Source organism: Hyla sarda, chromosome 1 (genome assembly GCF_029499605.1).
Source record: "Hyla sarda isolate aHylSar1 chromosome 1, aHylSar1.hap1, whole genome shotgun sequence".
NCBI classification, from domain to species: Eukaryota; Metazoa; Chordata; class Amphibia; order Anura; family Hylidae; genus Hyla; species Hyla sarda.
Genome location: NC_079189.1, coordinates 171,835,158 through 171,862,873, shown reverse-complemented (window position 1 = coordinate 171,862,873; position 27,716 = coordinate 171,835,158). Strand labels below are relative to the sequence as shown.

General features: G+C 42.4%; 1 protein-coding gene across 4 annotated transcripts in view; it reads left to right on the top strand.

Moving 5' to 3' along the window:
* AFG2A (AFG2 AAA ATPase homolog A) overlaps positions 1-27,716 on the top strand; it is a 436,735-nt gene that overhangs the window by 316,238 nt on the left and 92,781 nt on the right. Inside the window, exon 15 of one of the 4 annotated variants that reach the window (XM_056563864.1) lies at positions 7,786-7,806. The exons of the other annotated variants lie outside the window; for them this stretch is intronic. Coding sequence (XP_056419839.1) covers positions 7,786-7,791 — 6 coding nt within the window. The 3' untranslated portion in view covers positions 7,792-7,806. Of the gene's footprint in view, positions 1-7,785; positions 7,807-27,716 lie in introns of those variants that run through there. 4 annotated transcript variants of the gene reach the window in all.

Sequence of the window (27,716 nt, the reverse complement as noted above, 5' to 3'; positions counted from 1 at the left end):
TACAACCCCTCTACAAGGTCATTTATAAATATATTAAATAGAATAGGACCCAAGACTGACCCCTGTGGTACCCCACTAGTAATAGTCACCCAATCAGAATAAGTACCATTAATAACAACCCTCTGTTTCCTATCCACTGAGCCAGTTACTTACCCACTTTCACAGATTTTCCCCCAGTCCAAGCATTCTCATTTTATGCACCAATCTTTTATGTGGCACCGTATCAAATGCTTTGGAAAAATCCAGATATACGACATCCAGCGATTGCCCCTGGTCCAGTCGAGAGCTCACCTCCTCATAAAAACTGATCAGGTTAGTTTGATAGGACCTATTCCTCATAAAGCCATGCTGATATGGAGTCATACATTTATTTTTAGCAAGATACTCCAAATTAGCATCCCTTAGAAAACCCTCAAACAATTTACATACAACGGAGGTTAAACTAACAGGCCTATAATTCCCGGGGTCACCTTTTGGCCCCTTTTTAAATTTGGCACCACATTTGCCATGCGCCAGTCCTGGGGAACAGTCCCTGTTACTATAGAGTCCCTGAATATTAATAATAGGGGTCTGTCTATTACATTACTTAATTACTTTAGAACACGGGGGGTGAATGCCATCTAGACCTGGCGCTTTGTCTATTTAGATTTTTTTGTAGGTGGCACTGTACTTCTTCCTGGGTTAGGCAGGTGACCTGGTACTGGGGAGTTTACCTTATCTGGCTGTATTTTACCTGGCATTTCATTTTCCTGGGTGAATACAGTTGAAAAGAATTTGTTTAATATATTTGCTTTTTCCTGATCCCCATTTATCATTTCCTCCTCATCATTTTTAAAGGGCCAACAGTTTCTATTTTAACCTTTTTACTATTTATATAGTTAAAAAAACATTTTGGAGTTTTTTTTTTTTACATATTTCTCTATAGATTTTTAATGCTTCCTCACTGCCGTCCTCTTTTAGTAGTTTAAATGATTTATTTTTGTCATTTATTGTCCCCTTAACATTCTTATTCATCCATATTGGTTTTCTTTTATTTCTGACCCTTTTATTCCCATAAGGTATATACATCTTACAGTGAGAATTTAAGATATTTTCAGTTACAGTAATTTTTCTGCCACTATGTCCCGTCACTGTATAACGTCCGTAATGAATTACGGGCATATACGGGTGCAAACGGGCAGTTACAAAACCCCATAGGCTGCAATGCAATTTAGTCACGGCCGTCAGGGGTTTTGTAACGGCCGGGTTTCGCAATTGTAGTGACGGAACTTCTCACGGAAGTTACTAAACGGAGAAATTCATAGTGTGAAAGCAGCCTTATTTAATTATTTTTTAGCAAAAGGCCTCAACCTAACAAAATGTGAAAAACATGAAAGTGTCTGAAAACATTTTTGAATGCACTGTATGTGAAATATAATTAATAAATAATGCATCTGAAATATAGAAGCTGTTCCTCTTTATTTACCGATACCCCTTCCCTTCTCCTCCTTGGCTGATCTTCGACATGTGTCTTTTTTCACCTGTACTAACTATGGTTGTAACTATGTAACTATCTCTATTGAGTTGGCCATAGAGTTAAAAGAGCTATCCCTTTTCTAACCTCAACCCAAAAACTTGTATGGTCAGCTCAGCCATACATGAGTTCTGTGTAGGCAGGGGAGAAAGCCACTGTCAGATACAACTGAAGGTGGCTAATTTCCCCCAAGAACAGAAAGATTAGGAATTTTTTGAGCTGTCCTATAATTTTCTCCTTTATCATCTGCTGTCAAGGGTAAGCAGGAAGACCACATTAGATGGTTGATCAGCACATGTTTGATAAATTTAACTTTATTTATGTTTCTCTTTCATATGACATTGCCCTTTCCTGTAAGAGCAAATTACACTTGACTGTGATATGTCAAGAAAAGGCATGCTTGGTAAAGCATACCTGTGGAGAAAAGTGAACATACAGGTGAACCTGTTGCACTTTAGGCTTTCCTGTTTAAAAAAAAAAAAAAAAAAAAAAAACACACATGCAAAAACACTAGCATTTTATAAATGTAAGGCTACGTTTACACTGCCGGCTGTTTTCGGCTGTGTGAAGCCCGTTATTTTAGGATCGAGTTAGTTATTTTCTCCGAAAATAACGGCGGCTATAGCATACAATGGGGTCTATCGGGGCCCGTTATTTGCCAGTATGCTCTGGCAAAAAATGACGGCCGCAAAAAAAAAAAAAAGGGAGTTTGACGGCCGAACAAGTATTTTTTAAGGTGTTTCTTTTTACATTTCTTCATTTTGGTTATGTTTTTATAGTGTAATTTTGTACATGCATTGTTCAGGTCCTATAAAAAAAATTAGTTTATGGTAAAAGAATCCTGAATAAATGGCATACCCAGAACATACTATGTTTTCTGAAAAAACATTAAACAAAAGAAAAAAGGCTGTTGACCCCCAAATCACTACAAACCAAAACCATTTTGTAAACCAAAACCCTTTCTTAGACATTATAGCAATATTTGATTATAAAGAGAAACTCCAAAACACCATTATAAATGCCAATGGAAACAAAAAGAAGCTACAGAATGCTGTATGTGAATGCAGTTTTGGGTGTCAGGTAGCAATACCTTGTTTGGGCCATACTGTGCTCATATTTGCAGTTGCCGAGATGATTAATTAGGAAATCTCTGCCATATCAATTAAAATCTGTTGTTTCATAATTACTATTAATGTCTCCATATTGAATAAAGGCTTCATTGTTCATATGGTATTGCATGGTAAAGTCTAGGAATCATTCTGCAATGTATGATTTTCTTTTATTAAAACTTGGCAACAAAGGCTACTATTCACTTACTGAAGTGTAAATATGCAGAAACCCACAACAACCAATCAGCAATTAGCATTGTTCCGTGTAGTGTAAGTGAGAACAAGCACCATTCATTGAATAAGGTGAACGTTATAGTTATATAAATGAATGTGTCTCTTTTAATGCTATCATATACAGTACCTGGCTATATGGTTTTATGGAATTGTGTCAACTAGAACCAGGAGGGAGGTACTACATGATTAGGTGGCTGGTCAGTGCCCTAGTTCCTTGTAGCCTTGGGGCATACAGAGACATTGTATACTGAATATTTAACATCCCAGCTGGTTGATTGACACTGGTGTTGTTATCGGCTCTGTCATTCTATGCTGCCATATTTACTCCCTTTTCGGTACTGATAAGTTTTCCTGGCAACCATATGCCAAAGGAAAGTCCCAGTTTATGGCATGTAAGTACACCTGTAAGGCTATACCGGTGTAATACGGACAGGCACAGTGCACAGTATACAAATACCGCAATGTATTATACCAGCGATTAGGTGATCAAGTCCCCTAAAACAATGTGTAAAGAAAAGTTTTATAAAATGTTAAAAAACATATACAAAAAAAGTAAATGATACACAACATATTTTTTCCTTAAATATATGCTTTATTTTGTCAAATAATCTAAAAGAAAAAGTACATAGATGGTATCACTGTATACATTATTACCCAAACTTTAAAATTGTCACATTATTTAACCACACAGTGAACCTATTAAAATAAATCAAGACTATTTCCGTTTTGTTCAAGCTGCCATAAAAAAGTTAATCAAAAGTGCTCAATAAGTCAAATACACCCCAAAATACTTGAGCACCAGCCTACAAAAAAACTGCTCCGAAAAAGTTATGGCAGCAATTATTTTTATAAATGTAATAATAAAAAATATATAAATTTGGCATAGCCTTAACGTGCCCCTGTCATTATACAATGCTTTTGACATGTCGCAACAACATGACAAAAGTTTTGATTGGTCGGGGTTCAGCCCTCTATCGACCTTTAGATATAACAGGGTAAAACTTCACTCCCCAGCTTGCTGTGATCTCCATCCAGTTGCAGGAGTCAGCCCATAGATAATGGGATTGTCTCCTGCAATTGAACAGAGATTGTGGCCACCTGGGGGATTAAAGTGATAGATTTTTTTTAGATTTTTGCATACAATGTATTGGAATTGTATGCTCAAATAATACACGCCTCATTTCACAATGTGAACTGCAGCCAAATTCCCATTAAAAACTAAATGAGCACTAAAAACTCAGTGTGAACTCCTTAGGCAACATCAGTGTTCCTTAAAGGACAAGTATCAAGTAAAAAGAAACGTATCCCCTATCCGAAGGACCCTTGCCCGAAGCGAGGTGACCATTGCCCGAAGCTGGGGCCGCCACACTCCCTCCATATAGCTCTATGGGAGAGCCGTTCAGCAATCTTCTCCCATAGAACTATACAGAGGGGGTGTGGCCACCCCCGCTTTAGGCAGAGGTCGCCAAGCACCGCTGTATAGGAGAGCCGGGGCTCTTAATAGGAGATCGCGGGGGGCCCCAGCGCTCGGACCCCCGCGATCTAAAACTTATCCCCTATCCTTCAGATAGGGGATACATTTTTTTTACATGATACTTGTCCTTTATTATCCCATTAACTTCTACATAGTGAAGTTGTCAGTTCATTCATAATTGTCCAGAAAGATAACAGTTCTACAAAGAGATTGTAATTTCATAAAAATATTACTAATATATTATGAAACTTTATGAAGCCTGGCCTGGATACACATTGAAATAAAAGAAAGCTACCATTTAGAACAATGGATAACTTCTCGGTTCTGAATGGTTCTCTACTTGTTTACATTTTACTATGTTGTGTCATCTGCTTTACTGTAGCATTTATTGTAAGCAGTGTTCAATGCACAGATTATTGTCATGGCTTGTATTAGAATGCAGTCCCTTGTTTTGTCCAGGAAGGGGAAGCTCTAGAGCTGTCTGTCACTTGTGCACCTGGATCTCAGCTCTGTGTGACAATACCCTGCAGATGGAGCTGCCTTTGTTTGTGGAATTCATTGAGACGTATGCCCCCTTGATCTCTGTGGGTAGTTTCCTGTGTTATTTGGTATTTGAAGCTAACGGTAAAGCCACGCAGCTTACTAGGGCTTCATCTCTGTGTCAGCCAGCACAACCAAATTGTCCTAGGGAAGTGAAAGGACTCTGCAAACATTGGATTTACCCAAGAGACCACCTGTAGAGGAGATACCATTGTTTAGAAAGCTGTGCTTACACTTTTAAACTCCACATAGCAAATGCATTGTAAGAACACAAAACAGGAATCAAACAAGGGCTTCTCTGCATCTCCGTTATGCATGTGCCTTGTAGAAAGTGATGGCAATTTGGGGGGGGGGGGGGTAGATTCACATTATAGACAGGCATATACAGCAAGAGACATAATATTCATGTGTATAAAATGACACACCAAACTTCATGGCAAGCAGCAACTTCGCGAGATGGAATGGGGTACAACGGCGATGACCAGGATGGACACGTCAAATAAGATGAAGAAGGTAAGATGAACCTTCTTCATCTTACCTGACGTGTCCATCCTGGTCAGCGCTGAACAGCTGAGAGGACAGCGGAATGCTTCTTACCTTGCTTCCCGCTGTCCGATCGTTGCGCTTCTGCTCCATGCCTGAGATCCAGGCTGGAGCAGAAGAGCACCGATAACACTGATCAATGCTATGCTATGACATAGCATTGATCAGTGTATCCAATCAAAGAATTGCATGTAATAGTCCCCAATGTGGACAAAAAAAAAGTTAATAAATTTAATATAATCCCTTCCCTAATAAAAGTTTGAATCACCCCCCTTTTCCCATAAAAAAATATGTAAAAAAAAATAAACGTGGTATTGCCGTGTGTGTAAATGTCCGAACTATAAAAATATAATGTTAATTAATGTTTATTAAAATATAATGTTAATTAAACCACACGGTCAATTCCAAAATTGCGCATTTTTGGTCACTTTGTATACCCTAAAAAAATGTATAAAAGTGAACAAAAAGTCCCATCAAAACAAAAATGCTACCGATAAAATCAGATCACGGCGCCAAAAATTTGCCCTCATACATGCCTGTATATGGAAAAATAAAAAAGTTATAGGGGTCAGAAGAGGAAAATTTTATACATACTAATTTTGGTGCATGTAGTTATAATTTTTTTTAAAGTAATAAAATAAAACCTATATAAATTAGGTTGTTTTATCCTTGTAACTGCATGGACCTACAGAATAAAGATATGGTGTCATTTTTACTGAAAAGTGCACTGCATAGAATTGGAAGCCCCCAAAAGTTACAAAATGGCGTTTGTTTTTTCCAATTTTGCCCTACAAATATTTTTTTTTCTGGGTTCGCTGTAAATTCTGCGATGAAATGATTGATGTCATTACAAAGTACAATTGGTGGCGCAATAAATACGCCCTCATATGGGTCTGTAGGTGCAAAATTGAAAGCGTTATGATTTTTAGAAGGTGATGAGGAGTTAAGAGGTGAATGACTGAAAGCATGATCGATGTCATGTCAGCTGATCGGGACCCCCTGAGCTAACCAGCACATGTCTTGTAACATTTTACTCACCGGGTATGAAGTGCACTCAGCTTGTGAGCATGCTTTATACACCCGGACTGCAATCAAGGGCATACATGTATGTCATGTGTCGTTAAGATGTTAAAGCTATAATTGTGCTGGACCTCAGGGGACATATGGTCAGATTTACTAAAGACAGCCATTTTGCTAAACGTGCACCACAAAGTGAAATTTATGTCAGCTAGGAGCTTGTGTAGATCTCAGCTACAACTTAAGCTCTTGTGTAATTTGTAGTAAATCAAGCAGATGTGGATGTCTCACTTTTTAAATAATGCAAAAATCGCTAATTATATTGATAATTTTTTATTTTGCCACACCAAAATACAGATGTAGAGGCTTGACACAGTTCCCCTTAAGTGCTTTAAAGGGGTTGTTCAGACAGGGAGAGATGTGTAAATGTGGCATGAGCTGCAGGGCAAATAACAATGAGATGTACTTACCCAGCCCAATCCATCACCACTTTCTTTTTCCTGATTGTCTGGTCCCTGTTGCTGTCCTGTTCTTACTAGTTTTAGTTATGTGCTGTGTGGATGAGAACTGCCTACTCAGTCAATCACTGAGTTGTTCTGTCCGATTGGCATGCCACCAGAACTAGTAGGAATAGAACTACAATGGAGACCAGATGCTTGGGAAAATGGCAATGGCGGAGAATCAGGCCCAGTAAGTATACCTCTTTGTTATCTTCCCTTCACCCTGGACTACATATTAAAACAAACATCCGTGCCTGAACAACCCTTTTAACTGTCCAGGATCTAGTTCCATAGTGTAAGTTCACTGCACATAACATTTTTTTAAAACAAGGCAGAAAAGGGCTAGTATTTTTTCTGGTGGTCCTTTTAAATGAACATGCACAATAGTAAAGTCCTATTATTATAAATGGCTCTTTATTATGACAGTGGAATTTTATCTAAATTGCTTGGCGTAAATGCAGGGTAATGGTTCAACTTCATGGCCCACACCTTCTGAGACAGGACAAAACCTCTAAAATTGTAACATATCAGACATTAAAACGCTTGCTGCTTTTTTTTTGGTATAACATTGCTTATCTGGAGCAGGAGGCAAAGAACAGTAAAACTGATGAGCAGAGGGTGGTGAATGTTGTTAATTCACTTTATGATCCGGTAACTAGTGTTTGCAGATGCGGAAATCAGTGGAAGCTAAATAATAGACGTAGTTATCATGACATTCTATAGTAATATTCTGACATTTTACATTTCCTGTCATTTCCATGTAGGATAGGATATGTTTCTCTGAAAAAGACTTGTTGCCTCTGGGCCTGAATGAGCTGTCAGGTGCATTGTTATTTATATTTCTCCATTTTCCAGAATTGATTTTCAGCCAGGACTTTTGCAGGGGGCTGGATAACATTAACCTTCTCTGCTTACTTTGCTTGGAGGAAGAAATTAAGTATTCTGAACCTAACTAGAGCTAACTTTCTGGCAGCAAGAGAATTCTTATGGAATGCTCACATCTGCAGGCTGCTCGGCTTAGAGGAAGCTACATACAACAATATAAAAATGTGCTTATACTCTTTATTAAACTCTGCTTAATAGGCCCCTTACTGTTTAAGTTTGGCTTTATTATTTTTGTACTATGGAGTAATGGAGTGAAGTAACAAAAAAAATCTGCATGTATGTTTTTGTCTATAAACCTGCATACAAATTTAGAGGCATCACACCATTAAAACCAACTGCCTTTTATTTAGTAGAACCTATTGAGGCATAGACGCCACCAAACCTCTGAAGGTGTTCAGTGGTATCTGGCACTGAAATTACTGGGCAGCAAAATCTGCAGCAGCACATATGCCCTAAGGACTCGTTCACACAAGCGGATTTCTTTTCAAACCCACTCTGCGAGTGTGGAAAGGGGAGCGGTCTTGAAGCACTACCCGCAGCCAGGCCTGGTGGATATTTGCCACCCTAGGTGAAACCTAATTTTGCTGCCCCTCGATCCTGCCCATTGGTTCCGCCCCCTGACATTCAGAAAGTTTAACCCTTTAGGTGTTTCACAGGAATAGCAGCAAAGTGAAGGAGAAAATTCAAAATCTTAATTTTTTTACACTTGCATGTTCTTGTAGACCCAGTTTTTGAATTTTTACAAGGGGTAATAGGAGAAAAAGCCCCCCAAAATTTGTAACCCAATTTCTATGGAGTAAGGAAATGCCTCATATGTGTATGTCAAGTGTTCGGTGGGCTCAGAAGGGAAGGCGCAACAATGGTATTGTGGAGAGAGAATTTTGCTGAAATGGTTTTTGGGGGGCATGTCGCATTTAGGAAACCCTACCATTTTGGAAACTACACCCCTTAAGGCATGTAACAAGTGGTCCAGTGCGGTTTTTTCTCCCAAATTTACCATTTTTACAAAGGGTGATGGCCTTTGTAAAATTGGTAAATGCCCCCCAAAATTTGTAACCTCATCTCTTCTGAGTATGGAAATAGCCCATGTTAGGACGTAAAATGCTCAGAAGAGAAGGAGTCGCATTTGGCTTTTGGAAAGCAAATTTAGCTGAAATGGTTTTTGTGGGGCATGTCCCATTTAGGAAGCCCTTATGTGCCAGAACAGCAAAAAAAAACACATGGCCTACCATTTTGGAAACTACACCCCTCAAGGAACGTAACAAGGGATACAGTGAGCCTTAACACCTCACAGGTGTTTGAAGACTTTTTGTTTGGTTGTGTAAATGAAAAAAAATTCTGGACAAATTTTCTCTTCAAAGGCCAATAGCGCTCCTTCTCTTCTTAGCCTTGTAGTTCATACGCAGAGCACTTTACATCTACATATGGGGTATGTTCTTGCTCAGAGGAAATGGGGTTACAAATTTTGGGGTGCTATTTTCCCTTGTGAAAAGGAAAAATTTATGGTAACACCAGAATTTTAGTGAAAATTTTTTTTTTCATTTTTCAATCCAACTTTAATGAAAATTCTTAAAATACCTGTGGGGTGTTAAGGCTCACTATACCCCTTTGTTACATTCCGTGAGGGGTGAAGTTTCCAAAATGAGGTCACATGTGGGTATTTATTTTTTTGCATTTATGTCAGAACCGCTGTAAAATCAGCCACCCCTGTGCAAATCACCAATTTAGGCCTCAAATGTACATAGTAGACTCTCACTCCTGAGCCTTGTTGTGCGTCCGCAGAGCATTTTACGCCCACATATGGGGTATTTCCGTTCTCAGGAGAAATTGCGTTACAAATTTTGGGGGTCTTTTTTTCCCCTTTTTCCGCTTGTGAAAATAAAAAGTATGGGGAAACATCAGCATGTTAGTGTAAATTGTGTAAAGCGCAATTGTCATGAAATTTTGGTGCAATAACCTGCACACAGCCTTTGTACTGTGTGCAGGTGGTGGGTATAGAAATATTTTTGTCTGAAATTTGCAGGCTTGACGGTTGACGGTTTGACAGTTGGATAGGCGTGGCGCGAGGTACGTGATGCCCCATTGCCGCCGCCCCCACGCCTACCCCGTATGTTCGCGCTGGGACCTCTGTGTGATTGACACACATGTCCCAGCGCATGCGCCCGTCAGCGAATCTAACCTGCGCGCCGCTGTGTGTCATCCAGCAAGTGCTCGCTCCCGCCGCCGTCTTCCTCCTCAGTGCGACTGCGCAGAGCAACGCGCAATTAGGTTAGTTCTCGATACTAGGTGCAGAGAGGAAGCGCGCTCTCTGCACCTAACACTGCGCAGGCGCACTGAGGAGGAAGACGGCGTCGGGAGCAAGCGCTTGCTGGATGATACACAGCGGCGCACAGGTTAGATTAGCTGAAGGGTGCATGCGCTGGGACCTGTGTGACAATCACACAGAGGTCCCAGCGCGGACATACGGCGTAGGCGTGTGGGTGGGCAGCGGGGCAGCGCGTACCTCGTGCTACGCCTATCCAACCGTCAGTGGCTTTGAATAAAAGCCTTTTTTTCATTCATGAAAGCCTGCAAATTTCAGGTAAAAATATTGCTACACCCACCACCTGCACACAGTACAAAGGCTGTGTGCAGGTTATTGCACCATAATTTCATGACAGTTGCACTTTAATTTTTTTACACTAACAGTCTGGTGTAGCCCCAACTTTAACTTTTCATAAGGGGTAAAAGGAGAAAAAGCCCCCCAAAATTTGTAGTGCAATTTCTCTTGAGTACGGAAATACCCCATATGTGGCTCTAAACTGTTTCCTTGAAATACGATAGGGCTCTGAAGTGAGAGAGCGCCATGCGCCTTTGAGGACTAAATTAGGGATTGCATAGGGGTGTACATAGGGGTATTCTATGCCAGTGATTCCCAAACAGGGTACCTCCAGCTGTTGCTAAACTCCCAGTATGCCTGGACAGTCAGTGACTGTCCAGAAATGCTGGGAGTTGTTGTTTTGCAACAGCTGGAGGTTCCATTTTGCAAACACTGCTGTACGATACGTTTTTCATTTTTATTGGGGGGACAGTGTAAGGGGTGTATATGTAGTGTTTTACCCTTTATTATGTGTTAATGTAGTCTAGTGTAGTGTTTTTAGGGTACATTCACACTGGCGGGGGTTTTCGGTGAGTTTCCCGCTAGGAGTTTGCGCTGCGGCGAAAAATTTGCCGCAGCTCAAACTTGTAGCTGTAAACTCACTGTAAACCCGCCTGTGTGAATGTACCCTGTACATTCACATGGGGGTGGCAAACCTCAAGCTGTTTCAAAACTACAATTCCCAGCATGTACTTACAGACCGTGCATGCTGGGAGTTGTACTTTTGCAACAGCTGGACGCACACTGATTGGAAAACCTTCAGTTAGGTTCTGTTACCTAACTTAGTATTTTCCAACTAGTGTTCCTCCAGCTGTTGCAAAACTACAACTCCCAGCATGTACTGATTGCTGAAGGGCATGCTGGGAGATGTAGCTATTCAACAGCTGGAGGTACGCAACTACAACATCTGGTGGGCACCAGTTTAGAGACCACTGCACAGTGATCTCCAAACTGTAGCCCTCCAGCTGTTGCAAAACTGCAAATCCCAGCATGCCCACACAGCAAACAGCTGTCTGGGCATGCTGGGAGTTGTAGTATTGCAACATCTGGAGGGCTACAGTTTAGAGACCACTGTATAACGTCATCAGTGGGCAGAGCAGGGGTACCGAGCGTTAACTCCCCCCGCCCCCGATCTGCTATTGGTCGTCGCTTCTGGACAACCAATAGCAGGGATAGGAGGTGTGGCACCCCTGCCACCTCACTCCTATCCCTTCAGGGGGATCGTGGGTGTCTTGGACAACCCCGATCCCCCTTATTTTCCGGGTCACCGGTGATTTTCGGCGATTGCCGACATGGGGGGTCGCCATCACTGGAGAGTTTATTAAAGAATAAAATAACAAAACAAAAGGGATTACACATTTCGTGGGAGCCACCCCTTTCTTCAGATCAGTATACCAAGATATGTAACCATGCAGGTATTTATACAGGTCCAGAAAGGCGCCCAAATTATAATGGGAGGGGCCGAACACAAACATAATATGTCATTCCGTTTTAAAACATACAAAACATGACCAGATTTAAAGTACAGGTGTACATAATAAAATTAATATGCAGCAGTACAATCATTTTTTATAAAGCACAAACCATATGATAAAAGTAAAAGAAAGATCGGGGTTCAAAGCAGCAACTACATCCGGCATCCAGATGTAACTATCCGGACGCCAGATGCATGTGATGTGGGCTGTACAGAGCTATGTGAAGCAACGGACTGCCCTGCGATCGCGTCCTGTAGCGCAGCGTGTGATTGCTAGGGATGCGTCGCTATGGGGCAGGCCCCCCGTGACCCACAGCAGTCCGTGTGAATCAGCCGAGAGCTGAGTAGCGCTTCCAGCGTGCATCGGGGAGTGCACGGGCAGCACTGTCAGAATTAACAGAAAGCATGATAATGTGACTGTCTGGTATACTTGGGGATATATTTAATAGAGTGTGAATGCATGAGTCAATTCCAGGGGTAATATTATAGATAGATACATAATAATACATAAATTTAGGTGCACTACTGTGGTAGATATAAACAGCGACATATGGCTAACCCTCAAACTGATGTTAAAATTGAGACATTAGCCAGCTTATCCTTATATGAAGGACATAGTTCAGCCCGCACAACTACCTGTGCCGTATGGGCAATACCAGGGGCCAGTGGGCAATTACTGCAGCATTAGGTCCGACTCACGGCCTGCTCCCAGTTACCTCCAGTGTGGCTGGGCACACATACAATGGGAGGAGGGAGGCAGACTATAAGCCCCACCCAAATTGGCTAATGTATTGCCGGCCTCACAGGTGAACCTTTTATGCTGTCTAGAAAGTGATAGAGTTTATACACCTCCAAATATAGGATTTAAACAACAAGGTAGATAGCCAATCATGGGAGACAAAATTAGTCAATGCTAGAGATAATATTATTACATTATAGATAGCCAGTGGTGGGAGACAAAATAGGTGTGTATAGGGATATAACAGAACGTGGGAGAATACAAAGAATTACAGTGTAGGGAATTAAATCCATGGGGTAAGGAGCCATGAAGTAGTCTCCATATATATTTATAACATAACAGCATACAAACCATAGGTCTATTTATACAGTTGTACAACGGATACATGCTGTTGTATGAATCAAGTATATATGAGAGTTGATACATATTAAAATAAGGGAAGGGAGAAGGAACCTTAATAGGGATGTGCAAGCCCATGGATGAAGGGCATGCTATATCTGAATAAGGATAAACGGCTGTAAGCATCTTATCATGGTATATTAAGGATAAAAACGCAATTGTAAGAGTAATAATCATATTAATATATAATAAATAATATATATAATAAGACTAACTAAAAAACCTCAAGATGTAAAATATTACATAAAAAAGTATATAGTACAAAATAGATAATAAAATAATAATATAAATAAATAGTAATACATAGTGTATAAAATGATACCTCAAAGGTCCCAGTCATAATGGTCCTGTGATTTATGCATATATATATATATATATATATATATATATGCATAAGAGATTATTTAAAAAATTGCATTTGATCATGTCATTCAACCCTCCGGGAGACAGTGTAGGGAGGGTGTGAATCCAGAAGTTTTCTCTCTTTCTCCAATCAGGACAAAGGGATCACAGAACCAGGATAAAATCCATCCGACTTTAATTACCAATAATGCAACGCGTTTCGCTGCGCATGCGCAGCGAAACGCGTTGCATTATTGGTAATTAAAGTCGGATGGATTTTATCCTGGTTCTGTGATGCTTTTGTCTTGATCGGCGCCACGTTATCCTGGTTTTAACGAAGCACTGCTTTGACAGATTCCCTTTAAGTCCAGTAAGTTGTGAGGTTAGGGCCTCCTTGGATCTGATTTGGTTTCCAGCACATTCAACAGATGTTTGATCTAAATGATCTTGTAAGTTTGAAGGCCAAGTTGCACACCTTGAACTTTTTGATATGTTCTTCAGACCATTCCTGAGAAACTCATACAGTGTCACAGGGCACTGCCAGTAGGAAATACCACAGCTATGAAATTACTTGGTTTGCAACAATAGTTAGGTAGGTGATGAATGTCAAATTACATTTGCATAAGTGCTAGGACCCAAAGTTTCCTAGCGGAACATTGGCCTGAAAATCAAGGGACACACCCCTACGTGGCCATTAAAGGGGTACTACCGTGCTGACAACTTATCTCCTATCTAAAGGATAGGGGATAAGTTGCCTGATCGCACAGGGTCCCGCCGCTGGGGACCGCCGCGATCTTGCACGCAGCACCCCGCTCTCATCAGGCCCCGGGTCTGATGACGGGGCCGGTGATCGTGACGTCACAGCTCCGCGTCCCTGTGACGTCACGTTCCGCCCCCTCAATGCAAGTCTATGGCAGGGGCGAGACAGCTGTTTCGACCCCTGCCATAGACTTACATTGAGGGGGCGGAGCGTGACATCACAAGGGGGTGGAGCCGTGATGTCACGATACTCCGGCCCCATGATCGGCAGTCATCAGACATGGAACGATGTTCGCTCCGGGGCCTGATGAGAGCGGGGTGCTGCGTGGGAGATCGCGGGGGTCCTCAGCGGCGGGACCCCGCGCGATCAGGCGACTTATCCCCTATCCTTTAGATAGAGGATAAGTTGTCAGCACGGTAGTACCCCTTTAACATGTATAATAAATCCTCATGCCAGTTCACTTTCTTCCATTGCATTGTGATCCAGTTCTAATGCTCATGCGCCCATCGAAGGCACTTTCAGGCATTGACCATTAGATAATACTTATATGATTCTCATATGCATTAGAGCTTTATTATTTACAGTTTTGTGACACCATCAGTTCCATTTTAGATGAATTGAGGATGACACATATGCAGCGGAGATAACTTTTACTACTTTTTCTTGCAGAATTTGGTTTTGTCTCATAAACACAATAAAATAAGTCTTATTAGTGCTATTGCAATTGGGAAATTGGTCCTTTGTCTGAGTGGTAGCTATTGTAAATAGTGAGAAATTGATCTTCCAATTATAATGAATAAAACAGATGGCATGAAGGAATAGTGGGGGTGAGTGTGCCTTAAGGGTACGTTTACACGTGCATATTTTCTGCTGCAGATTTGTTTCAGCAGATTTTGCTGCCCATTGACATCAACGAACAGCAAAATCTGCAGCTGCAGATCTGCAGCAAAAATATGCATGTGTGAACACACCCTAAATGGAGGAAAAAATTTAGTGCTTCTTTAACAAAGACTTTTATTATAATTTCACAGGATCAATTTTCAGTTTCAAATGAGAGGTCAGCTATCTGCCTCCAGTCTATTATGTTAGTTTGCTCTTTAACAGATTTTATACATAATCCATAGTCTTTATATTCTATAAGGGATTAGCATATCAAGAAAGAAATCCTTTCCAAAGATAAGCTTTTGATATGATTGTGGTTGACACCTGCCTTACTGTTCCATCACCTTAAACATCAAAGTGAAGACTCCTCAACAAGCCGCTACCTTGAAGAGCTGTTTTGAATTCCTGTGGCCAATGTGCACTGTTTGGAGAGGTGTGAATGGGAATCCGGCATGATGCAGGCCTTGCTTTGTTTTCACAGGTGCCTTTTATAATCCCCCCTTTTAGAAGAATACAGCCATGAGAGCCAATAATTATTTAAAAAAAGAGAATGAAAAAGAAGTAATTTTAGTTGGTCTTCAGATAATGTCACAGTTTTAGAGGGACGGCTGTACTTTTCAATCACAGGATAAGTCATTTGTCTCCACTGTCATTTCTCACAGTAGGTTGTCATGACTGCTTTTTGCAGCAACTTTAGCTCACGAAATCGTGGTGGTCCTCTCTGTTTCTTTCTCATCCACAGGAATGAGCATGAGCTTTTCATTGTAATATATAAATCAAGGTGTATAGAAAGCGTTCCATTCTATGATCGACAATAGACTGTTGGCTTAATTTCACAGTACGGTATTGATTAGATCACTTTAAATGTCGTACATTGTGATATCATCTTACCATTTTGCAGCACACCTCTCTATACCATATGTTTGTTTACAGAGGCAAATTAAGGACAGAAACGTATTGAAATTTCTGGGAACTAGGATCAAGGCCGCTTATTCACAATCACTTCCCATAATACAGGAACTTTTTTTTTAGTTTCTAGATTAGATGTGAAGCATTTAATTATATGGTTGTTACCAGTATTTATGTGTGTTTTGGCCAATGAATTCACACTTTGCAAAATGCTAATTTTTTTTTTTTAAATAGTTCCTTTTTGATCGAGATATAAGTATCCGCACAGGACATCCCCCCTCTGACTCATCATTCCTGCCCTGCTCCTCCTTCCCTGCAGCCGCCGCTGGTCAGAGTGGCCGCAGCGCTGGCTGCTTGTTAAAGGGGTTATCCGCCATAAGGTGATTTTAGTATGTACCTGGCAGACAGTAATAGACATGCTTAGGAAGGATCTGCGCTTGTCTTGGGGCTAAATGACTATGTTGTGAGATTACCATAACACTGTGGCTAGCTTTTTGTGAACTGGTATTTCCTGTTTGACTTTCCTTTTTTTTTACTACAAATCCCACGATTCCATTTTCCTCCCTCCCACACATCAGCCACCCCACACATTGAAACATAAATGAGCTGCATCCATTCAAAAGACCTGTGGTTTTCAATCAGGGTGCCTACTGCATTAGTTGCAGATTGATCACACAATGAAGCTCTTTCAGCTCTCTGAGAGCTGAGGAAAACGGATTATGACACTGCAAAGTGATGTGTCGTCTATAGTAGACAACAGTCATCACGTGTAACTTAAGCATGATAATTTGATGAGAATGTCATTTTAGTTCTCTCACTGGTTGAGCCCCTGAGTGTCCCCTCCATGATGGGCAAATATTTTTCATTCTCTCCATTTTAGAGTATGGGATCAGAGCCAAGCTGTGTGTCCGGAGTTCACACACACATGCATACATACACACACACACACATGTCCTTCTTTTTCCTGACTTCTCTAGACAATCACAGCACATATCCCTCTGCTGGTAAAAGCGCACTGGACTTAACAGGCTGACACTGTGCTGGGGATGAGTTACAGAACATACTGTAACTCTGATGATTGGTTCCCTTTAAAGGGGTTATCCAAGAATAGAAAAACAGAACTACTTTCTTTCAAAAACCACTCCCTCTCTGTCTCCAGGTTGGGTGTGGTTCTGCAGCTCAGTTCCATTGAAGGGAATGGAGCAAAGTTGTAAAACCGCATCCAACCTTAAGACTGCCGTGAAGCTGTTTTGTATTAAAAACAAACAAAAGACTGTGTTTTTCTATTCCTGGATAACCCCTTTAAATGAATGCTTTTTCCCACTCATTTTGCTGAGACTCCTACCAATAAAATGTAATAAGAAAGACAGGTTGGAGAAGGATAAACAGCTTACGATAATGGATATCTCTGGCAATGCAGATCTAGAACTAGGCAGTGTCAGGGATCAAGTTTTGCCAACATTGTTATAAAGTTCTTGTGCCCCAAAAAGAGAAACCCTCTACCTTGGGTAACTTAAAGGGGTTATCCAGGAAAAAACTTTTTTTTATATATATCAACTGGCTCCACAAAGTTAAACAGATCTGTAAATTACTTCTATTAAAAAATCTTAATCCTTTCAGTACTTATGAGCTGCTGAAGTTGAGTTGTTCTTTTCTGTCTAAGTGCTTTCTGATGACACCTGTCTCTGGAACTGTCCAGAGTAAAAGCAAATTCCCATAGCAAACCTATTCTGCTCTGTGCAGTTCCCGAGACAAGCAAAGATGTCAGCAGAGAGCACTGTTGCCAGACAGAAAAGAACAACTCAACTTCACCAGGTGATAATTATTAGAAGGATTAACATTTTTAATAGAATTAATTTACAAATCTGTTTAACTTTCTGGAGCCAGTTGATATATAAAAATCATATTTTTTCATGGAATACCGCTTTAAGTATTGGCCATTTTTTTTCTGCCCACCCCCTCCACTATTGTCCTGTCCTATGCTGAGTCACTTTGATAAGGGCCATAGCTATTGCAGGTATATTTACCGTTTCTATCTCATGGCCATATAAAACCTGTCCGTTGATATGTGAATTGGATTGGCGTTTGTATTGGCAGTTGTATTGCATGGATGATGCTTGCTGTATATTTGTTTCATGGTCACCATTGCCATATTTGTTGTAGCTAGAGCAATTGTACTGCTGGTTTGCTGATACCACATATCTACATTTATTTGGATTAAAGAAATACTACTTTATTTGTTTGTTTTCTATGTGCTGTCACTTGATAAAAATTGTGTTCTTCTGTTGGTGTTTATATTTTAAAGGTATGAATAAATGTGTTTTAGTCTACATTCTGCTATTCTCATGGGACAGTAATCAACCTGTATGGCCGTTAATCTCCTCAGGCCCTTTTTTGCCCTTTGTTACGTTATGTGCTCTGGCCTCACACGCTGGCTGTGAGCACATGGTCCCCTTACCTGCTGCTGCCGACGAAGCTGGAACTCGCATCGCGGGACGCGTCCGCATACGAGCCCCAGTCCGTCACTCTCCGGGTGTTTCTCCTACCTCCGCCTCTGCCTCTCTGCTCCGGCGCGCGTGTCCCCGTCCCATAGGGCGCGCGCGCCGGAGTTTTAAGATTTAAAGGACCAGTACGCTCATTAGTGTAATTCACCTGTGGCTCATTTATAAATTCCTCCACCCTCCTCCCTCTCCTGCCGGATCTTTGTTGCCTTGTGCCTTAGAGAAAGCGTTCCTCAGTATTGCCTTGCCGTGTATCTGATCCCTTGCTTTGTGACTTTGACCTTGCTCCTCTTCCACCTGCCTACTGAACTCCTGCTACGGCTTGACTACGCTACTGCTACCCAGACTACGAGCTGCCTTATCCCTCCTGTGCCTCGCATCTGCTCAGCCACCTGTGCGGTCTAGCCGTGGCAGGGGTAGCGACCTGGGTGCCGCCTGCCGCAGCAAGTCCATCCCGCTTTGCGGCGGGCTCTGGTGAAAACTAGCGGCACCTTAGACTCCGTTCCCTGGTATGGTCCAAGTCATCTGCCACACAGGTCCAGCGGATCCACATCCACCTGTGTTCCTGTCTTCTGAAACGTGAGTGTTACACCCTTTTCGGGTCTATTCTGATCCTATTCTATATTATTAGAGGAATTGAGGGTTGTTCACTTGCTAATTAACACCATCAGATCTATGTTTACTGCCATGGGGATCCAGTCATCAATAATAAATCATATGGTCCCTGCATAGCTCAATTATTAACCTTATTGTCAGGATTTTGAAAAACACACATACATACACACACATGATCTACTTTTCCCTGACTTCTCTAGACAATCACACCACATAGCCCTCTCTTCTATGGCCTGTTTTTACTTTGCTAAATTGTACATATATAACTATAGGTGCATGTCATAAATGTGGCTTACTATACAGACACTAGTAAATCTAGTATCTAGTATGGGCGTTAATGATAAATCTCTGTGGATATTTACTAGACTATAGTTCTTTTAACAACCCTTTGTTATTTCACTTATATTAAGGTCAAGTCAAATTTAAATTGATGCAGCCATACCATTCACTGCAGTTTTTGGACGTAACAAACATTTCTTACTTTATGTCATCACTGTATGAAAATGTATTTCATATTTTTTTGTTCAGTACATTAAACACACAAGCTGAAATTACTATTATGTTTTTTTTATTTTATTTTTTTTAAACTTTAATCTTTATTAAAAATTTTCCAAAATTAAATACAAGATTCCAATACATAAGAGGCATTATAAACCATACCGGATATTCCCGGAAAAACAGTCTGGCTCGGTAATACAATAAACAATCTCACATTAGACCAAAATACAAGTATTACTCAGTACAACCATAAGGTATTTTAACTCTGCAACATAGAGCCAGAGAGAAAAGAAAATAACAGAGAAACACAGGTACGAACTAAGGCAGGAAACGAAGAACTCCGCAAAGGAGCGCAGAATTCCAGCACATAAAACATAAGACAAACATAAGGGACACAAAACAGCAAACAACACAACAGGAAAACAAAAAGAAGTAAGGGAGGGGGAGGGGGAAAAGACACAAGGAGAAAGAAAGAGGGGGGGGGGGGTGTAAGTAGCTCCGGGAGGCTGGTGATCAGTAAAACGCCTATGGATTCCAAACAGAGAGGAACAGAGGCATAGTGTTATTCAAAGAAGCAGTTAGGGACTCGAGGGATCGGATCTCACGAACTTGGGCCAAAAGCTCTTCCGTCGGAGGGACTATTCGCTTCCATTATATAGCTACCAGCGTCTTAGACGCTAGGACAACATGCATAAAAAATGTTAACGTTTTTTTCGACAGGACCCTGGGATACAAGTGTAAAAGATAAACCAGGGGATCAAGGGGAACAACGACCCCCAGTACCGATTCTAGTAGACGGGCTACCAGTCTCCAGTATCCCACAATAAGCAGGCAAGACCAAAATATATGAAATGTGGACCCAATCCCCACTCCACAACGCCAGCATTGTGGAGGGATAGATGGGTTCTGTCTGTTAAGGAGTTCAGTACCATCCCATGAGCATTTTAAATTGGGTTTCCTTATAGGCTGTACAAATCGAGGCCTTAGATACCCTTTCCCAAATCACCCGCCACTGTGGGATAGTAATATTGGTATTCAAGCCCTACTCCCAGCGGCCCATATAATGGTGTGTAGGGTCAGCGCCACCTAAAGGAGAATTAAGAATGGAATAATGGAATAGCTGAGAGGAGGCCCTTAATCTGCGGCCTCTGATGACACAGTTGCTCAAACAACCGTGGACCCCAAGGTACATCGCATAAAATGACAAAGTTGGAGATAATGGAACCGCTCGGAGGAGGGAAGACTATTCCTAGACACCAGTTTATGATGGGGCAAGAGGGCACGGGACCAGAAGTGCACTACATCAGCCCAACAAAAGAGCCCCCGGGGACCCCATTCCTTCACCATACCAGGGGTCAGGCCAGACTGGAAGTCAGGGTGATACAAATAGGACCGCATAGGGGAAGATGAAGACCATAACTGAACAGTAACCCCAAACGAGAAAAGGACATCGGACCAAGGAGAGGACCCAAAGAGTGGGAAGACAGTGGGGGTCCAGAGGAGAGAGTTAGGATGAACAGGGGCTAGCCACAGCTTCACAAGTTCCATCCATCTACTATATGCGTAAATCGACCAGGCAGCTAGGTTTTGCAAATGGGCTGCCCAATAATACTTCACCACGTCCGGCACCGCCAAACCCCTTAGGACCTACCCGCCATCATAACAGACATTGGTAATAGATGTCTCTTAGCATCCCAAATAAAGCGAAAGGTAGCCGACTGAAAAGAGCAAAGAGCAGAGAGAGGAACCCTTACCGGGAGCATTTCAAAAAAATATGACAACGTAGGCAGGATCGTCATTTTAACGGCCGCTATGCGACCAAAAAAACTAAATGTATTGGGGATGCCATTTATCCATAAGGCCTCAAAATTCCCGGAATAAAGGGCAAAAATTAGCAGAATAGAGAGAGGCGTAAGAGGGGGTTAAGAAAACCCCATGATACTTAAGAGCAGAGGGAGATCATTTAAAGGAAAAGTTAGCCCTAAGTACAGAAGATTAGGAGAGAGGGAGATTCAAAGGCATAGCCTCAGACTTAGACAGATTGACCTTGTAGCCCAAAACAACCCCGTAGGAATTCAATATCCGGTATAAAGCAGGAAAAGGGACAGGAGAGGAGGTGAGAGAATCAGGAGGACATCATCAGCAAACAAACAGATCTTAAAGTCCCTATCATGTAACCGGATCCCAGAGACATCCGGATCTCCCCAAATTAAAGCAGCCAATGGTTCAATACAAAGAGCTAAGACTAGGGGAGACAACGGACATCCCTGCCGAGTGCCGTTAAATAGGGGGAAACTCGGAGAAATCACATGAGGGAGTTTAATAGCGGCAGTAGGAGAGGAATATATGCCCCTCAAGGCAGTCAGAAAAGGCCCATCAATCCCAAATTTCTGAAGAGTAGCAAGCATAAAGGGCCAGCTGAGCCTGTCAAAGGCCTTTTCAGCATCAAGGCTAAGGACCAAGGCCTGTTCTGAGTGCCGATTAAGTCTATCAGACCCACTACCCGTCTGGTATTATCCCTTCCTTGGCGACAGGGGATAAAGCCAACTTGATCTTTATGAATAAGAGAGGGGAGGAAGCCACAAAGGCGTGGAGCCAAGATTTTGGTGAACAACTTCCAATCAATTAAACAAAGAAACAAGCCTAGGAGACAAGAGAGAAACAAAGGTCTTATAGTAGAGATAAGTAAAACTATCCGTACTGGGGGAGCGCCCGCTAGGAAGGAATTTATGAATCCCTGCCACTTCCTCGGAAGTGATCGGAGCATTCAGAACAGCTCGATCAGCAGCCGATAGGGTTGGCAAGTCGCAGCGGGACAAAAAGGAGTGTAAATCTGCGTCGTGTTCCCCGGGTCGGACGGTATCTGCAAAGGGAGAGAATACAGTTTAGAATAATAGTTCAGAAAAAGACGGGAAATAGCATCAGGATGATATTGAAGAGTACCTATAGAGTCCTTCAGGGCCGAGGGGGACTGGGCAGCGACCCAATCTCTCAGCGCCTAGCAAACATAGTATGGGCCTTGTTGCCCTTCTCATAGAACCTTTGTTTAGCATAAAGAAGAAGGCGTTCAACCTTGCGAAGAGCTAAGTCCCCCAATTGAGACGGAGCCCCTACCAGCCAAAAGGGAAGGTGAAACTAAAAGTGAAGCCTTCGGTCTTGACATCTCAGCACGAAGCTCCCAGGAATGAGCCAAGGCATCCTTCTTGAGGCAAGATCCGAGGGCAATACAATGACTACGGACTACAGATTTATGCGCCTCCCAGAGAGTGGCCTGCGAAGCAACAGAGCCATCGTTAGTAGTAAAATAGTCAGAAATACATGCCTGGATCGACTCCCGGGAGGGCAGAGATTTAACAAGAGAGTCATTGAGACGCCAGTGACCGTGACGAGGTGAGGTAGACAGAGGAAAAAAGGAAAGCAGAACCGGACTATGATCGGACCACGAAATCAGTTCTAGGGAAGCATTAGCAAGCATACGTACCATTGGTAGGTTACCGATAAAGAAGTCAATATGCATATGCAACCGCTGCGGTGAGAGTAGAAAGAAAAAGACAGATCCATCAGGTGATTAACCTCTTAAGGACCAAGGACGTACCGGTACATCCTGAGTCCTCTCCCGTTCTATAACGCGGGGCCACCGCGTCATAGTGGGTCGGGCCCGGCCTCTAACAACGGCCGGGACCCGTGGCTAATAGCGCACGGCACTGATCGCGGTGCCGCACGCTATTAACCCTTTAGACACGTCATTCAAAGTTGAACGCCACGTCTGAAGTGAAGCTAAAACGTTATTGGCTAGCTCAGGGGGCTGTTCGTGATCCCGAACAGCCAAGACACAGAAGGAGGGTCCCTCACCTTGCCTCCTGGTGTCCGATCGCCGAATGACTGCTCAGTGCCGGAGATCCAGGCATGAGCAGTCAAGCGGCAGAATCATTGATCAATGGTTTCCTATGAGAAACCATTGAACAATGTAAAAGATCAGTGTGTGCAGTGTTAAAGCCCCCTATTGGAGCTATAACACTGCAAAAATAAAGTGAATAAAGATCATTGAACCCCTTCCCTAATTAAAGTTTGAATCACCCCCCTTTTCCTGTAAAAAAAAAAAAAAAAATGTGTAAATAAAAATAAACACATGTGGTATCACCGCGTGCGGAAATGTCCAAATTATAAAAATATATAGTTAATTAAACCGCACGGTCAATGGCATACGCACAAAAAAATTCCGAAGTTCACGATAGCGTATTTTGGTCACTTTTTATATCATAAAAAAATGAATAAAAAGTTATCAAAAAGTCTGATCAATACAAAAATGCTACTGCTAAAAACTTCAGATCACAACGCAAAAAATGAGCCCTCATACCACCCCATACACGGAAAAATAAAGTTATAGGGTCAGAATATGACAATTTTAAACGTATACGTTTTCCTGAATGTAGTTATGATTTTTCTCAGAAGTACGACTAAATCAAACCTATAAAAGTAGGGTATCATTTTAATCGTATGGACCTACAGAATAAAGAGAAGGTGTCATTTTTACAGAAAATTGTGCAGTGTAGAAACAGAAGCGCCCAAAAGTTACAAAATGGCGTTTATTTTTCAATTTTGCCGTAGATTTTTGGGTAAAAAGACTGATGTCATTACAAAGTAGAATTGGTGGTGCAAAAAATAAGCCCTCATATGGATTTTTAGGTGCAAAATTTAAAGTGTTAGGATTTTTTAAAAAACCTGGTCCTTAAGGGGTTAATAGGCCAAAGATCGTATAGAGATAGGAGCGAATCAGCCGACGAAAAATAGACTCCAAGCGTAGCTGCGCTGGGGAGGGAGGAGACCCTGCTAAAGAGTGTCGATCCATGGAGAGCGAAAAATTTTTATTAAAATCCCCACCCAGAAGTCATGCAGACGGGGGATACCTATGAAGCTTAGCCAGAATCCTGTGTAGAAAACAAATTTGGGAGGAATTCAGGGCATAAACATTGCAAAGAAGGAGAGGTTTGCCCCCCAAGGAACCCTCCACAATGACAAACCTCCCCCTGGGATCTTTAAAGGAGGAGGGACCGCCAGCAGGGGCAGCAAGAGCGGAGGCTGAGAGGGCTCCGGAGAGCAGGGCACAGGAGGAGCATCTGAGGACCAGAGCAGGGAGGTACTCCGAGCCTGGACTACCCGGCGGGGTTCAGCGCTGGGAGAACGGGAGCGCAGACTGGAGGCCGGACCCAGGATGGCAGACAGGCATCTAGCGGCCGGATCCTGAGGCGGCCGGAGGAACCTAGAAATGCCCGCAGGAGGTTCGGAGGACAGCCGGGTGGAGGACAGCCGCTTCTGGGGTCGCCGGGAGGATCTCCCCATGAGGTGAATGCAGGTCACTCGCTAATAAAGCTGGCAGCGGGCCATGGGAGAGGGAGCAGATCTTCTATGCGGCCATTCACTTCGGCGCCTTGCCACGCCCCCTTCGAAATTACTATTATCTACTGAAGCATAAACCAGGAGCTACTCCAATAAGTTATGCAACAGTTTTGCATGTAAAATAGGGTTAATTTCCAAGACCATGGCACTATTCAATAGATACACATGCAGACTGTGAATGTGCTTTGCATGTGCTGTCTTCGTTTGACTAGCCACAAGCCTGTTATGCTTTTTTGTCTCTCACTCATCATTGTGTACGGAATCATCATTGTTAGCCTCAACGGCGGCAGCCAGTCTGACCTGGAAAGAAGCGACACACTGGAGGTCTCCTTTAAACCCAGAAGTGTCAGTAATCCAGTGCTTTCCTACAAGCTGGCTCTGTTTATAGTGGATATCAAGTGGCTCACCTGATTCTTCTGTCACCGAGTTCCCTGAGGCTCTAGCAGTGTGATGTTTGCAACTGATCTAATGCTCGCTGACCATTAGTAAATTTATTTATTTTTTGCTGGGTCTTTCTGTCTGTTCCCGGAAATATATAGATTTGGTTTTGTTGTCAATGTGATTCTCTATTAAACATGACAATTACTTAAATCCATTGTACAGACAATTCATGGTGGAAATATTTCTGGATGTAAAATATATGGGATTGAGCATCTTCATGTTGGTGTGCACAAGGGTTGTATAAGAAGAAAGTTGGCTGACAGAAAAGCGTATTGGCAGTTCACTCTGGGCACTCGTGCGCCTTTTGGCATGAATGTCCAAAGAGAACTACTGTTACATTATTGAAGAAAAAATGTTGTTCCATGTTGCAATCCATTCAAGGGGTTTTCTAGGATTTTTTTTTATTTGACTATGCTACAGGGGCTGTAAAGTTAGTGGAGTTCATAATATAGTGTCGGTACCTGTGTGTGACTGTTTTCTGACATTTCTTATGTAATTATCGCCCCAGTATTTATTTTTAACAGCATACAAAATTACTCATGTCTCTGGATTTCCCAGGTTGCAATGCGGCCGAGACCTGACATCACTAGTCAGGTGATCAGAGGGAGCCTGTCCTGCTTCAATTTTGCAACAGCTGTAGGCCCCCTGGTTAGAAAACACTGTGTTTCAATTGGTGGGGTGGCTGATGTGTTGGAGGAAGGAAAGTGACCTCAAACTTTCAAGCATGGAACTGTGGGATGTGTAGTTTAGAGAGCAAAATCCAACAGGAAATACTCAGTTCTGGCAGGTAAGTACTAACATCGCGTTATGGTGGATAACCCCTTTAAATTGTGCAATTAGTATTGCTTTAATTAGTACATAAACCCAATGCATGCATTTTGTAAATGTTTTTAAAAACTTTTAATAGAGTTTTTTTTGTATAACACAATTTTCCTTGTAAACATGACTGTCTCTCAGGTAGAAAGAGTTCCGAAGGTGGGAGTATGCAAATATTCTTATTGGTTACCACCTTTGCCGGTCCACATAAAATCCTCACCTTAGAGAGTCATGATGTCACCGATGAAGAGCGTGCATGCATATGATGCTAGAGTGAACAATTTGTGTTTTGCTACGAATTCAAATAAAGCTGCGAGTATATTTGAAGTGCTGGATCACTGCCTTTTTGTAACTGTTATTGTTGGCACCTAGCCGGGTGCTGGTGCGAGCACCACAGTGTGGAAGATGAGCTAAACATTGTATTTATTGAATGCCAATTGGAAACAACCCCTTATCAAAGGAAATCTGTTATCAGTATCACCCGCACTAACCTGTCATACAGGCTTGTAGAGCGGGTGATACTGGTCAAAATTATACTTACCGCATCTTGATCCGTTGCTCCGTTCCGCCGTAATTCTTTGTTTTCTGTATATGCAAATTAATTGCTTGGGGCAGGGGCGGAGCTATGAACCCTGCTCCAGGCACTGTGATGTCATCTTCGCCGGGTGGGCGCTACGCTCTGCTCCTCCATCTTCATAATCCCCCTCCCTGCTCACTCAGTGTACGTTACTGTTCAGCGCATGTGCCGCTCCCTGGGTACACCCAATAGCGGCGTTCAGGCACGTAAGGATGCTGGAATGAAGCTCAGCTGTATGCCGCTTCCAGGTGTACCCAGGGAGCAGCGTGTGCGATGAACAGGAGTTCTCCTTTAATTGCTCCTCAAACCATTTCTAAACAATGTAGTGTACATTATGATCTGAAAAACTCTTTTGCCATTAGGAAATACAATTGCAATGAAAGTGTACTTGGTCTGCAACACTGTTTAGGTAGATATTACAGCTATCTAGCCATTGTTATTTGGCCCTTGTCAGTCACAAATATCCTTACACCTACTCCTAACACATCAACTTCAAGGGCTGTTTCCTTGCTGCCTAATGTTTCCCACCCTTTGAAGGGTACTTTTGAAATGACATGTTATTGACTTGATATAACAGTAATTTAAAGGGGTACTCCGCTGCTCAACGTTTGGAACAAACTGTTTTGAATGCTGGAGCCGGCGCCGGGAGCTCGTGACGTCATAGCCCCGCCCCCCTCATGACATCACACCCGCTCCCTCAATGCAAGTCTATGGGAGGTGCTTGATGGCTGTCACGCCCCCTCCCATAGACTTGCATTCAGGGGGCGGGGCAGGGTGTTGCGAGCTCCCGGTGCCGGCTCCAGCATTCGGAACAGTTTGTTCCAAACGCTGAGTAGCGGAGTACCCCTTTAATGCTATGGCAGGCTCAAGCACCCAGGTGTGACCACAACCTCTGCACACTGATTGTTGTTCA